At 37.5% G+C, this 13,950-nt stretch overlaps 1 protein-coding gene across 2 annotated transcripts in view; it reads right to left on the bottom strand.

Annotated features, from left to right (window-relative positions):
* LOC124721475 (ATP-binding cassette sub-family C member 4-like) overlaps nucleotides 1-13,950 on the bottom strand; it is a 275,591-nt gene that overhangs the window by 54,061 nt on the left and 207,580 nt on the right. The window contains exons 17-20 of one of the 2 annotated variants that reach the window (XM_047246470.1): nucleotides 9,856-9,962; nucleotides 9,651-9,774; nucleotides 6,260-6,436; nucleotides 3,230-3,357 (exon numbers count right to left, since the gene is read on the bottom strand). In XM_047246470.1, the coding sequence (XP_047102426.1) occupies nucleotides 3,230-3,357; nucleotides 6,260-6,436; nucleotides 9,651-9,774; nucleotides 9,856-9,962 (536 nt within the window). Of the gene's footprint in view, nucleotides 1-3,229; nucleotides 3,361-6,259; nucleotides 6,437-9,650; nucleotides 9,775-9,855; nucleotides 9,963-13,950 lie in introns of both variants that reach the window. The other variant, XM_047246469.1, reaches the window with a different exon arrangement.

The raw sequence follows: 13,950 nt of genomic DNA on the forward strand, positions 1-13,950 counted from the left end.
AGCATCAGCCATAGGGGCCAAAAATTCTGAAGATAGCTTTAACATACGCTGAAACTAGTAAATAACAAACATTATTGCAATCTTGACTGTTGATTTTAATCCAAATATATAAAGCATGTTTTTTTTTTTTTTTTTTTGGGGGGGGGGGGGGGGGGGGGGAAGGGGTGCGGAGAGGGAGCATGATCGGTAGCTTTCTGGCCAAGGGTGGAAGCATTTCTGAAAAGGCTAAGTTTGTAAACTGTTTGCATGCCACCAAGGTTAAAGTATACTCTGCATGGCAAAATGGCACTATCCAAAACAAGCACTGAGGTAACTGTGGTGCACCACAGCCCATATGTGACAGGGTGAACGACAGCTGCAGTGATGTGTACGGGTGAATACATGTGCAACTTTTGAGCAACTGACCACCCATATGAGGCAAGGAGCTACCAACACTGTCTCCTCAATGAACATTCAGTCAACAGCTTGCTGCTTACAGTCCTCTGGAGCAGGCACCTGATTCGTCTAACCATGCTGACTGTTGTTCCTCTGTGATGAAAGCTGGCATTTGCATGCTAATATTGCAATTCAGTGTCCACTGAGTGGCAAAAGGTGGCCTTTTCAGATGAATTACAATTTACAATCCAGTGGACAGATGGTCATTGACATGCCCAGCATGAAATGTCTCAAAGCAAATACCTTAGAACAATCATCAGAAGGGTCCAGGCTGGAAGGCATTCCCTCGGTGATCTTAACATTATGGAAGTCACGTGGATCAACACATGTATGCATCCATCCTTGGGGACCATGTTCACCATTACATGCAGTCCGTTTTTCCTCAGCACAGTGGCATCTGACAGCAGGGCAATGCAATGTGTCATACAGCTCACAGTGTATGTGCATGATTTGAAGAGCACCAGGATGAGTTTACTATACTTCCCTGGCCAACAAAATCCTCAGATTCAAACCAAGCTGAGAATCTGTGGGACCATCTCAGTTGGACTGTTTGAACCATTGATCTTCAACTGAGAAACCCAGAGCAGCTGGCTAAAGCACTGGAATTGACGTGGCTCCACATCCATGTTGGTACCATTGAGAACCTCATTGACTCTCTCCCTGCATGTCTCACAGCAGTTCCAGCTGGTGGATAATTAAGCTTTTGACAAGCGGTCACATCAATTTGACTGGACGGTGTATTAGGCAGAACTCTATGTGCAATTTATTTTTAAATGCACCCTGGGCCAGAGACTTGTATATTGTCTGTATCAACTGAGACATTAATGTTCAGAGACAGCTGTAAATATTCATGACATTACTGTGGAAATGGAATGTACAAAGTTAAGTAATTCTTCTTATCTGTGATGTAATGAAGTGAATTAATATTCCATGTGTTATATTATCCACTCAGTCTCCTCCTGGAGCAAAGTAAAGAATCCACCATTGTACCGATGAATGTATTTTCATCTGGTACAACATAAAGGACTTCCCAAAGGAGTAAATGTGTTGTGGAAAGGGCAATGTATACTTCAGTGAGAAATAAAAGCTATTATTAATTTGGCTTTATTTCAATTTTATAAACTTAATCCTTACAATCATTTTGCCAACTTTATTTCTATATTTGTTTAATCTGTTTCACAAGCTCAGCTCTATTTGTCTGAGAGACTTTCACTATTTTCTCAGCCTCGATCCCCCCCTCTTAATACACTGAAGACCCAAAGAAACTGGTACATCTGCCTAATATCATGTAGGGCCCCATAAGCATGCAGAAGTGCCGCAACAAGACGTGGCATGGACTCGACTAATGTCTGAAGTAGTGCTGGAGGGAACTGACACCACGAATCCTACGGGGATGACCATAAATCCATGAGAGTATGAGGGGGTAGAGATCTCTTCTGAACAGCATGTTGCAAGGCATCACAGATATGCTCAATAATGTTCATGTTTGGGGAGTTAGGTGGACAAAAGAAGAGTTTAAGCTCCGAAGAGTGTTCCTGGAGCCACTCTGTGGCAATTCCAGATGTGGATTTTGTTGCAGTGTCCTGCTGGAATTGCCCAAGTCCGTCAGAATGCACAATGGACATGAATGGACGCAGGTGATCAGACAGCATGTTTACGTATGTGTCACTTGTTAAGAGTTGTATCTAGATGTATCAGGGGTCCAATATCACTCCAACTGCACATGTACCACACCATTACAGAGCCTCCACCAGTCCCCTGCTGACATGCAGGTTCCATGGATTCATGAGGTTGTCTCCATAGCCGAACATGTCCACCCACTTGATACAATTTGAAACAAGACTCATCCAACCAGGTAACATGTTTCCAGTCATCAACAGTCCAATGTCAGTGATGACAGGCCCAGGCGAGGCATAAAGCCTTTTTGTCATGCACTCATCAAGGGTACACGAGTGGCCCTTTGGCTCCGAAAGCCCACATTGATGATGTTCCATTGAATGGTTTGTTTACTGATACTAGCACTGAAACTGCAGCACTTTGTGGGAGGGTTGCACTTCTGCCACATTGAAAAATTCTCTTCAGTTGTCATTGGTCCTGTTCTTGCAGGATCTTTTTCTGGCACCTCGGAGGTGCTGTATGCCGACTATAAAACCACATTCAGACTGACTTAAATCTTGATAACCTGCCATTGTAGCAGCAGTAACCAATCTAACAACTGCGCCAGACATTTGTTGTCTTATAGAAGCATTGCCGACAGCAGTGCCATATTCTGCCTGTTTACATATCTCTGTATTTGAATATACATGCCTTTACCAGTTTCTTTGGTACTTCAGTGTATAATCTTCCATTGTGATACTTCTTTTCTTTATACTTACATTTGTGTTCTTTTAATCTGTTGATGTAATTTTATCTTTTCTTCCTTATGGAAGCAGCTTCTAACTAGAAACATTCCCTTTACAACAGGTTTTTCTCCTGCTTTCTAATTGTAAATGCTTATTGCACATAGGCAATTTTATGACTTATGTTGTAACGAGTAAAGAGTTTTGGGGCTTGTACTACCATTAGCTCTGTGTTCGTGATCCATTCAAAAATTGTCTACTGTTATGATATATCATAATGATATTAATGTTTTGACATCATTACTGTTAACATGCTACAAAATTTTGATTTGTATTAGTTACAGTACTTATGAAATACTGAGCATTGCTAACTAGATAGATTGACTAAAAATATAAGTTTCAAATTAATATATAAATTTTAAACTTTCATTTTTTTTATCTAAAAGGTACATTACCTTACATCCAGCCTCAATGGTGAAGTTTAAATTCTTCAGAACAGGAGGATCATTAACAGTATATTTGAGATTAACATTCCTAAATGTCACCATTCCCTTTGAAGGCCACGTTTCCTCAGGTACATTTTCTGCTGGCACATAGAACAGAAAAAAATAAGGCTTATGTATCTTGAATAGACAGTTTAAATGTATCAAAAGAAATGTTCATGGTGGTGATCCATGTCTCCTAGTTCATTCAGTACTACCTATATTCATTCAGATATCAGTTTATCATCTTTGTTATAACATAATATGCTTTGAAGAAACTGTTATATTTCATTTAAAGCATTAGCCTAGAGAAACAGTGTTGAGTGAAACCCAGTCCTCACTATGAGTTTTTACATAGCATGGTATTGTTGTAGGAACATTCGTTATTATTCTCTTGTGAGAAACTGCCAGACTGTGTCAGTTCACAATTTGGAGGATGGAACTGATGACAGTGCCCAGTGAATCAGACACTTGACATGCATGTTTCTCACAAATTCAACTGTCAATCTATTGGATGAATACAAAAGCCAATGCAAGTAGATGCTGTTTACAGAAGACTTCATGGACTATACAAGAAACATAAACAAACATATTATACTAGAAGAATTATGATGAGAGATGCAGCAAAGTGTCCCAAGAAGAAAAGAAAATGGTAACTGACACCATTCAAATCATGGAAGTGGGTGTTTCATTAACACAAAAAGAAAGAACATAATATGCAACCACTGTGGTTTGACAAAAGTGTTATGCAACTGGTTGTAAAACATGATATGTTAAGGATAAGTTCAGCATTTTTTTGTATTTATGATCAGATGGTTATCAATATTGTCAGCACTTATGGGTTGAAAATGTCATAGTAGTGCATGACAAATAATTAAACTCTTATCACAGCAATAAATCTTGTTAATAATTACAGGACTCATATTTCAGAGGCATGGGGAGTGGTACCCTGTCTGGTCACACTGACATACATTCCTTATGGTGCCTCTAAAGCACTTCAGATGAATGCAAAGATAGTTCCTTCTCCTATATTTGTCCGAATCAAGTTAATGTTTCATCTCTAATGATTTCAGTGTATCCTTCCTATGTTTGCCATTTATGAAGTTGTAAGATGCTATGCAGTAATGTTGATGTATGTGCTGCATGAGTGTCTTGTTTATGCACTCTTTTGGTCTGAGTGTTTTCAGCAGTTGTAGCTTTCACAGTAAGCACTGTTTATTTTTAATCTTTTACAGTTCACCAACTGTTGCTGTGAGACCACATTAAGAGTGAACTAGCAATTCTTTCAGGAAACTCCACTCCTTGGAGATGTTACATTTTTCACAAAAATATGTATTTAATGAAGAAAGCAAGAATCAAAGCAACCTAGATGTGATTCAGAGAAATCACTGGTATTCTTTGTGATAAGAAGATGCCTTCCACCTAAAATCAAAGATATATCGCACAATAGTGATGCCAGTTGCATTATATGGCACCATGTGTTGGCCTACACCTAGAAGTGATGAGCACTCACTAAGTGTCATGGAAATGCTGATACTGAGATGATTCGTCTTTCCCTGCTCAAGGACACCAACAATACAAACTACCTGGAGCGGCTCCAATCAATGAGAAGATGCATGAATGGAGACTTGTTTGGTACAGACAAATCATACAGGCACCACCTACTTCAGTCTTCAGCTCAGCCTATCATCTCACTGTCAGAGGCCAGAAACAATGTTGAGGACCTAAATTACAGTGGCTACATTCTATAAATGCAGATCTAAGATCAAGAAGCCTAAATCCATTGGAATCATTAGATCATAAGAAACAGTGTACACTGGCCCAAAAGCATACCCTGCTCCAACAGGAGGGTACTAACAAGGGAAACTCCCCATCGCACCCCCCTCAGATTTAGTTATAAGTTGACACAGTGGATAGGCCTTGAAAAACTGAAAACAGATCAATTGAGAAAACAGGAAGAAGTTGTGTGGAACTGTGAAAAAATAAGCAAAATATACAAACTGAGTAGTTCATGGCGAGATAAGCAACGTCAAGGTCACTGGGAATGCATGTGCGCCGTGGTCTTGTGGTAACGTGAGCAGCTGCGGAACGAGAGGTCCTTTGTTCAAATCTTCCTTCGAGTGAAAAGTTTAATTTTTTATTTTCAGTTTATGTGAAAAACTCTTATGTTTTCATCACTTTTTTGGGAGTGATTATCACATCCACAAGAAAACCTAAGTCGGACAAGGTAGAAGAATCTTTTTACCCCTTCGCCAAGTGTACAAGTTAGGTGGGTCGACAACATGTTCCTGTCATGCGACGCACATGCCGTCACCAGTGTCATACAGAATATATCAGATATGTTTTCCTGTGGAGGAATCGGTTGACCTATGACCTTGCGATCAAATGTTTTCGGTTCCCATTGGAGAGGCACGTCCTTTCGTCTACTAATCGCACGGTTTTGCGATGCGGTCGCGAAACACAGACACTACACTTATTACAGTGAACAAAGACGTCAATGAACGAACGGACAGATAATAACTATGCAAAAATAAAGAAAATAAAATTTTCACTTGAGGGAAGACTTGAACCATGGACCTCTCGTTCCGCAGCTGCTCACGCTACCACGGAACCACAATGCTCCTACTCCCATTTCGACCATGATGTTGCCTATACGACCCGTGGACTACTTATAACTAAATCTGAGGGGGGTGCGATGGGGAGGTTCCCCTGTAAGAAGAAGAAGAAGAAGCAGAGGAAGAAAAAGTACTTAATTTATGTAAATGTACATGAATGTTATTTACATATGTCTGATTTTTGTCAATGTCATTATCTTTTAAAAATGCCATATTGTGCTTATACCATATGAAATATGATAGGTCCATTCATTTTTATACATATTTTACAGACTGTTTCAGTGCAGAATATGCACAGAACATAACTATTTCTATTCATTTTTGCTACTAATAACCATATCATAATGAACAAATTTGAAAAATAAACATGGTATAATATTCTGCTTACCATCATTTGCTTCCAGGCTTGTCTCTGGCTCAATACGTGTGTATTCTAGAATACGTTCCACTGATGTCATCTGACTGACTGTCTCTGACATCTGCAGAATTCCATGTTGAAGCATACCAGTCAAAACAAGAGACTGTGTTATGGCAAGACCAACATTTCCTCCCAAGAATGTCACAGCTGTAATATGAAAACAAAAATTTTGTTTTATTTTGAAAAATTACTCTTTCCCAGCCGAATAAACTGCTAATACAATTTTGGTTTTGAATACAAAGAATGCTACTTTCTGGCTGGTAACAAGGAGAGGGACACAAGGATAATAATATGAGAGAAACTGATGTTCATTTCAAGTAAGTTAATCACACTTGTGGTTTTCCAAATAATTCTAGTATTTTAATGGTGAATACTTAAATTGTTCAAAATATTTTCACAGCGGATTACCAGGAAATCTTCAAAATTGTTTATAACTGCAGCATTTTCTATGTAGAGTTATTTATCTAGTATAGTTCAGAACATAGACACTGTCACACTGTCATTTTATCATTTCTTTTCCCATTTCAAAGTGCATAAAGTGCTAACTCTGCACTTTGAGTTAGCAGCTCAGAGTTCTGTAATGTATCAGCATCTGGTAAATGTATTACCTTGTGTATGGAACAGTGACACATACTGGCAGAGTAAAAATGTGTGCTGATTAAGGCTCATAATGGATAATTTTTTATAAAAATATGACAGTATTTCTTGCATGAAGAAGAAGAAAGTTGAAATAAAATATTATGCTATTCAATATTAACACTGTAAAGGAAACACTCATGGTCAATGGCATTAGAGGCAACTGATGAACTGGAGGACAAGTGCTTCTGTCTTCATGGCAAGTGGAATAATTCATCATATTACATGACTGGAATGACATCCTGGTTTTACTGGATGTTGCTATAATAGCAGGATGGACAAGATGTGCAATATAAGTGAATCTGGTTATGACAAGACAGAGGGTGACCAGTGCATGGAACACTCCATGTCAAGGCTATGTAGGCATTAGGTTTTTCATTTGCCATTGTTTCAAGAATGTACTGTGAGTATCTCAATCCAGTGAAAGCCATTGTCACTAGAAGTACATGCAAAGGGCTATAACAAACTAATGGCAGGTGTTGCCATTGACTGTTCTGTATTATATTGGCAGGTAGATGAGGCACACTGCAAAAAATCACTTAAAAATTCGTCGTTGGACAACAACAATTTAGGAGAAGCTATAGGATACTATCCAAGACCAATAGCTTACTGTAAAGAAAAGGCAGGCCCCAATGACATTCCTCTGTTCACTACACATCACAGGCACAGAGATTATCGTGGTAGCAGGCATGCTGCCATTGGATGACTGAAGCATGGTAAAAGGTCATTTGGACTGATCAGTCCCAGTACATGTTGGTATACACCTATCACCACACTCTACTTGCCAATAGGACATTGTTTTGGCATGTGGTAGAGGTGTTCTTTAGTGGGGAATATTTGCATGCGAGGAAATGGTGTCTCTAATATACATGTCATTGTCTCTCATCAGCTAGATCTATATATAAGAACCTATTAATCACATAGTTGAGTTTGTTCACCTACTGTACTCTAGTGGTGATGTACCCTCTCCATTGTTCCAGAGTCCTGCCAGACATATGAGGGCTATCCACAAAGTGCATTACATTTTGGAATTAAAAATAAATAAAGTATTGGAAATTTTTTTAATTATATACAGATGAAAGCCACACTTAAATACTACTTTTCTACATAGTTACCATTTAAATTATGGCACTTATCATAGCGATGGACGAGCTTGGAAATCCCTTCGTCGTAAAATTCAGCCGCCTGCGCCTTCAACCATGTGGTTACCTCTTCTTGAAGCTGTGGGTTGTCATCAAAACGCTGCATAGCCAACCACTTCTTCATTGCTGGGAATAAGTGGAAGTCGCTCAGTGCCAGGTCGGGACTGTACAGCGGATGAGGAAACAACTCCCACTTAAAAGATTCGAGAACTTCACAAGTGGCATTTGCCATGTGGGCCCAGGCGTTGTCGTGAATCAGCAAGATCTTTGAGCCCAACTTTCCCCTGTGCTTGTTTTGTATTGCTCTTCTAGGTTGTGCAGAGTTTGGCAATACCTTTGAGAGTTTATTGTAGTGCCTCTTTCCAGGAAATCCACAAAAATCTTACCTTTTCTGTCCCAAAAGAGGTAACCACGTGGTTGAAGGTGCAGGCGGCCGAATTTTATGATGAAGGAATTTCCAAGCTCGTCCATCGCTACGATAAGTGCCTTAATTTAAATGGCAACTATGTAGAAAAGTAGTATTTAAGTGTGGCTTTCATCTGTATATAATAAAAAAAATCCAATACTTTATTTATTTTTAATTCCAAAATGTATTGTACTTTGTGGATAGCCCTCATATTTGAGGAACAGTCCATGAACATTAGGATACTTATTTGGTTAGCAAGTTTCCTGAATCAATCTCATTTAACATACCTGGTACACCATCAACTGAAATGTTAGCTCCTTTGATCCAGCTCCTAGCAATCTATGTGAATTATGGGTGACATCTAGAGTGGCCTTATGTCAGAATAATTCTACCATGCTTTTATGTAATCCTTAACATCATCAGAACAACATGCTACTATGTAGTTATCTCAAATACAGTTGCTGGTAAATGTGAATTCATTTCTCACTGCTGTGGAGTATATTGAGGACACGATTGGAGGAAATGCTCTGTAGTGAGCTCTATCACACTGAGGGTAAAAATTTAAGAATTCAAGAGTAGCATAAACAGAGCAGAACAATACTGTTACTGAGATGGAAGGTACATTACACTTGGACAGAAAAAGAGCTATCCCTAATTTATGGATGCATAGATAACAAGCACAAATCAAATATTGACAACAGAGGACACCAAGCTAATTTTTGTTGACAGGTTTAAGATTTAGCATTGAAAACAATATGTCATAGTAGATTTTGAGCATGGGATAAATATCTAGAAATGGAGCCCTTCCCACTGAAAGTACACAGTTTAGGAGATAGATATCTGAGATTCAAAAACAGTTTTTTATCATATTCCTTAAATGCGACAAAATAAATTTTGTGAGATTTTGCTATATGTCTTTTCAGTAATTTACTGAGGATGATACAAATGTTGTACAGATGGTAGGTGAAAAAGACTGAAAACAAAAACAACTTAAAAAATAATACTGTTAACTATTTGGAGGAAAGTAAAATTGATACTTAATGATATTATGAAATGAATAAAACAGGACTAGTAATGCTGTAGTTTGCTTAGATATCTCTCCTGTAAGAAGGAAACAGTTCTTGGTTTAACAGATTATAATTGAAGGAAACATACTTTGTAACTGAATCATACTTACCAGATTCAAGGATGAGAAAACTGAATGTTACTACAGTAATAAAAATTGCATTTAGGAAGTCAAGCCAGAATCCTAAAGTTATACCAGTTGTTATGAATAAAAACCAGCCTGCAGTGTGATGATCCTGTAAAAACAGATGAACTAACTGTATTAAAGAAAAGCAAACAATTGTATATTAATTAAAAAAAACTATCATAACAGCTACCTGATGTGTGTCAAACTCATCACAGATTTTTCCCTGGGTACCAGATGCATGAATGGTGCTAAGACCATTAAGAGAATCTGAGAGATGTGAAAATACAGGGCTTCTTTCTGTAATAACAGTAATCAAATACTGAAAGGCAGGAATTGTTGGTGCACGGTTTTTTAAAGAAAAGATGGAAAATCTGTTTCATAGCTGAGAATTAATAAACTGACTTGTATTCTAACATATGACACACACTGTGAGAAAACAATCCATAAAAGTTATAATAATTTTATTTATTTATATATTTTCGTGTTGTGACTATATCACATGATGTGGAACATGTCCGTTTCAAAAGTTTTTTGTGGTTACATTTTATGCTATTATGTAAATAATGCTAATGAATATCATATTAAGGTATCTATGACTTAGGTTCTACAATGGGAAACAAATGTTTTTAATTATGTTTATAGTAATAAATAAACAAACACATAAATATGGATCTGGGAATTTATTTGAGTGTTACAGGAGCATCACATTCTGGTTAAGGAACTGTTCTATAGTGTAAAATGACTCTTGCAATAGGAACTGTCTTAAGTTCTTTAAGCAAAAACTTATCATGTAATAAATATTAAACTTGTGAAAGGACAGAATTAAAAACCTTACAGCCACTGAAATAGACCCCCTTCTGTACCATACTCAGCCATGATGTATGCTCATAGTGGATACCTTTTTCCTTATCATATCATCACTGTGATACACACTATTAGGTTTAAAATGTGACCACTTTTGGCAGAATATATATTATACAGTGGATATTAGGATTTTAAAAAGATTTCTACATGTGGTTCTAGTGTGAACTTCATACGCACTTCTTATGACTCTTTTTGTGCATAAAGCACTTTTGCAATCAGTGTCTGATTTCACCAAAATATGATTCTGTGTGCCATAATGATATAAACAGTCATAATAAGCTGATTTAATACTTTCCATGTTTCTATAGGAGCAAACAATGTTTAAAGCATTAGTTGCAAAACACAGTTTTTTGCACTGATCCAGGATGGGGTGTGAACAGTTTAGTTTGCTATCAATATTAAAGACCAGGTATTTTCAAGTATACACCCTGGCCAGTTGCTGGTCACCTAGTTTGTCTCCTATTTATACATCTTAGGAGTTTTTATATAATCAAATAAAACTTTATAAGTAAATTGAAGGGGATCACTGCTGTCAGCTGCAGCGGGGCACTACGTGGATTCAGCGGCAATGGGTGAAAATGTGTACTAGACTGGGATTTGAACCTAGGATCTCCCACTCACTAGACATATGTATTAACCACTGTACCATCCAGAACACAGTGGTATCACAACTGCGTGGACTACCTTGGCACACCTCACAGCTGATTCACATTACCACTGAGAGTCACCCATCTATAGTCCTTGTCCACTTTACTCTTGTTCACTACACTGAGATTCCCACATGAGATTGGAGGTATTTGTGCATCTGCACTGAAGGAGGTGGATCCATTGCTCATCTAGGCATATCAGTTATATTAATGTGTGATGTCTGTTCTTTTGGACATGTCTGAAAGAACAGACACCACACATTCATATAATTGATATGGCTAGTGGGCATTGAATCCAGCTCCTTCAGTACTGAAGCACAAATACATCCAATCTCCTGTGAGACTCTCAGTGTAGTGAACACGAGTAAAAAGGACAGGGACTGTGGATAAGTGGTGCTCAGTGGGAATGTGAATCAGCCCTGAGGTGTGCAAGATAATCCGTGCAGATGTGATAATGCTGTGTCCCAGATGGCACAGTGGTTAATGCACTTACCTAGTTCAAATCCCAGTTCAATACACATTTTCACTCATTGCCACTGATGCCGCATGATGTCCCAATGCAGTGGACAACAGTGATCCCCTTCAATTTACACACAATGTTTCACAGCTGCAGATTCTGCGTGGTGTCTGTTCTTTCAGACACCATGCATTCATGTAATGAATACAACTTGTTTTACTGTAATTATCAGAAAAATCATTTATGTTAAACAGATAATAATATCCCCAAAGACCTTATTAGCTGGCAGCTCAAGTTTTTCTAATGAATTATCATCAATAAGTATCACAGTGTCATCAGGAAAGATGGTGAATTTATGATACTGTGTACAAAATGGTAGAACATTAATAAAGTTGGGGGCTCAGAAATGAGCCCTGAGGCACTCTACATGTGATAGTAGCCCATTATGATGATGCTGAGACCTCTCCTTAACTATCCAATACAATACAACTTTCTGCTTTCTGTTAGAAAGGTATTAACCAAACCATTATCCTGTTGCACCCCCTATACCCAGGCATGTAGCCTTGTGTAAATGTATTTGGCCACTGACACAATCAAATGCTTCCCTTAAGTCACAAAATATTACAAACATCTTTATTTTATAATCTTTTTTGAAATCCAAATTGACTTTCACTGACAGCATTATGGTAACTAAGGTGCTTAACAATCCTGGCATGGTTTATTTTCTCCAGAACTTTGGAAAAATCCTGTGAGTAGTGAGACTGGCTGATAGCTAGCAGTATGTGCCTTAGCTCCCTTCTTATACAGTGGTTTTACAACATAATTTAGCCCTTTATGAACTAACCATTGGTTAAGTGATGGATCAAAAATAAAGCAATGTATTTTACTTACATGGTTACAGGAGCATTTTAATAACTTACTAGATCTATTGTCAACTTCAGTAGTGTGTTTACTTTCCAGAGATTTAATGATTCAGTCGTAGTTCACATGTGATCTGAATTTTCATGTAGTCTGTAGTTATAAGCTGTATTATACAATAATATGGGAGGACTTACTAATACCTGCAGCAATCCATTTATTCTCCTAAGATACTACTCCTTAGCTGCTACTGTTGAAGTGGCTACTTTGGAAACTGTCTCCTCCGATATTAATTTAAATAATGTACACAATTTAGAGAACTCAGTACCTAATTTGTTTTTCATTTACACTTCATCTCATATTTAATTTGCCAATACCCTAGAATAAGTATGCGTTCTATGCTCAGAGAAGACCTTTTAGTAGGCCTGCATTTTTTAGTAGACTTTTCTTTGACTTTAATATCTGACAATAATGATCAGAGAGGTCAAGATCTTTTATAAATACTTTATGATTTTCCCTGTCAATATCTGTAAGTACAGTGTCCAAGATTCATGATGAATCTTTTGATATCCTAGCAGCAGTGTTTACCTTTTGCACCATGCCTATAGTCTCCAAAATGTTAAAGAAGTTATTACTAATTGTACCATCAGTGGTGGCCCTTAGTGGTGGGCAGTACACATACATAATGATTAATTTTTATTGATGTCTTGTTTTGTTAATTCAGTGGCATGCAATCCAAAATGTTTATCTACAATCATTGTGATCAGGTCTGCCCTAGCTTTAATATATGTGTAATTTCAGATATACAGGGTGTTACAAAAAGGTATGGCCAAAAAAAAAGATTCCAGTACTGAGGCCTTCTGGAGGTGGTTGGGGGGGGGGGGGGGTTCTGAAATTTAGACTTGTTAAAACGTTATTTTAACACTTTTCTGCACATTTTAAAAGTTTAGATACAACATTTGCTCTGGTAAAAAATAAAGTTCTATTGTACCACATCTTAAAACCTGTGGTTCTGATTTTTTTTCATCAGAGGTACCAGTACAAGGATATGTGTGTGTGTGTTTATGTATGTGTCTGAAACCAACAATTTAACCCAAGAGTGATAGTAGAATCTTAACTTCCACAGTGATGTGGCACTAGCTACTGGTGAAAGCTTATATCAGTAAGACCACATAACTTTAAAGTTAGTTAGACACATGTCTTACATAAAGACAGCTGACAGTTAGAATAGCATGTAGAAATTGTTTACAAAGCATTGCTTGTGTTTTGTCTATTTTTCCAAGTTGTATTTCATTTTGCATTCTATCAAAAGCAAGTATTTATAACTGTAGAATTGAATTTTACAGAAACATCTTATAAAAAATGATTGATGTTTTCTTACATTAAACTTTGTGTCATAATTAAATCCTCTAAGTTTGTGTTTTATCTCATTTAACCACAAGCAAAAAAATTAATATAA

This window comes from Schistocerca piceifrons, chromosome X (assembly GCF_021461385.2).
Source record: "Schistocerca piceifrons isolate TAMUIC-IGC-003096 chromosome X, iqSchPice1.1, whole genome shotgun sequence".
Lineage (NCBI taxonomy): Eukaryota > Metazoa > Arthropoda > Insecta > Orthoptera > Acrididae > Schistocerca > Schistocerca piceifrons.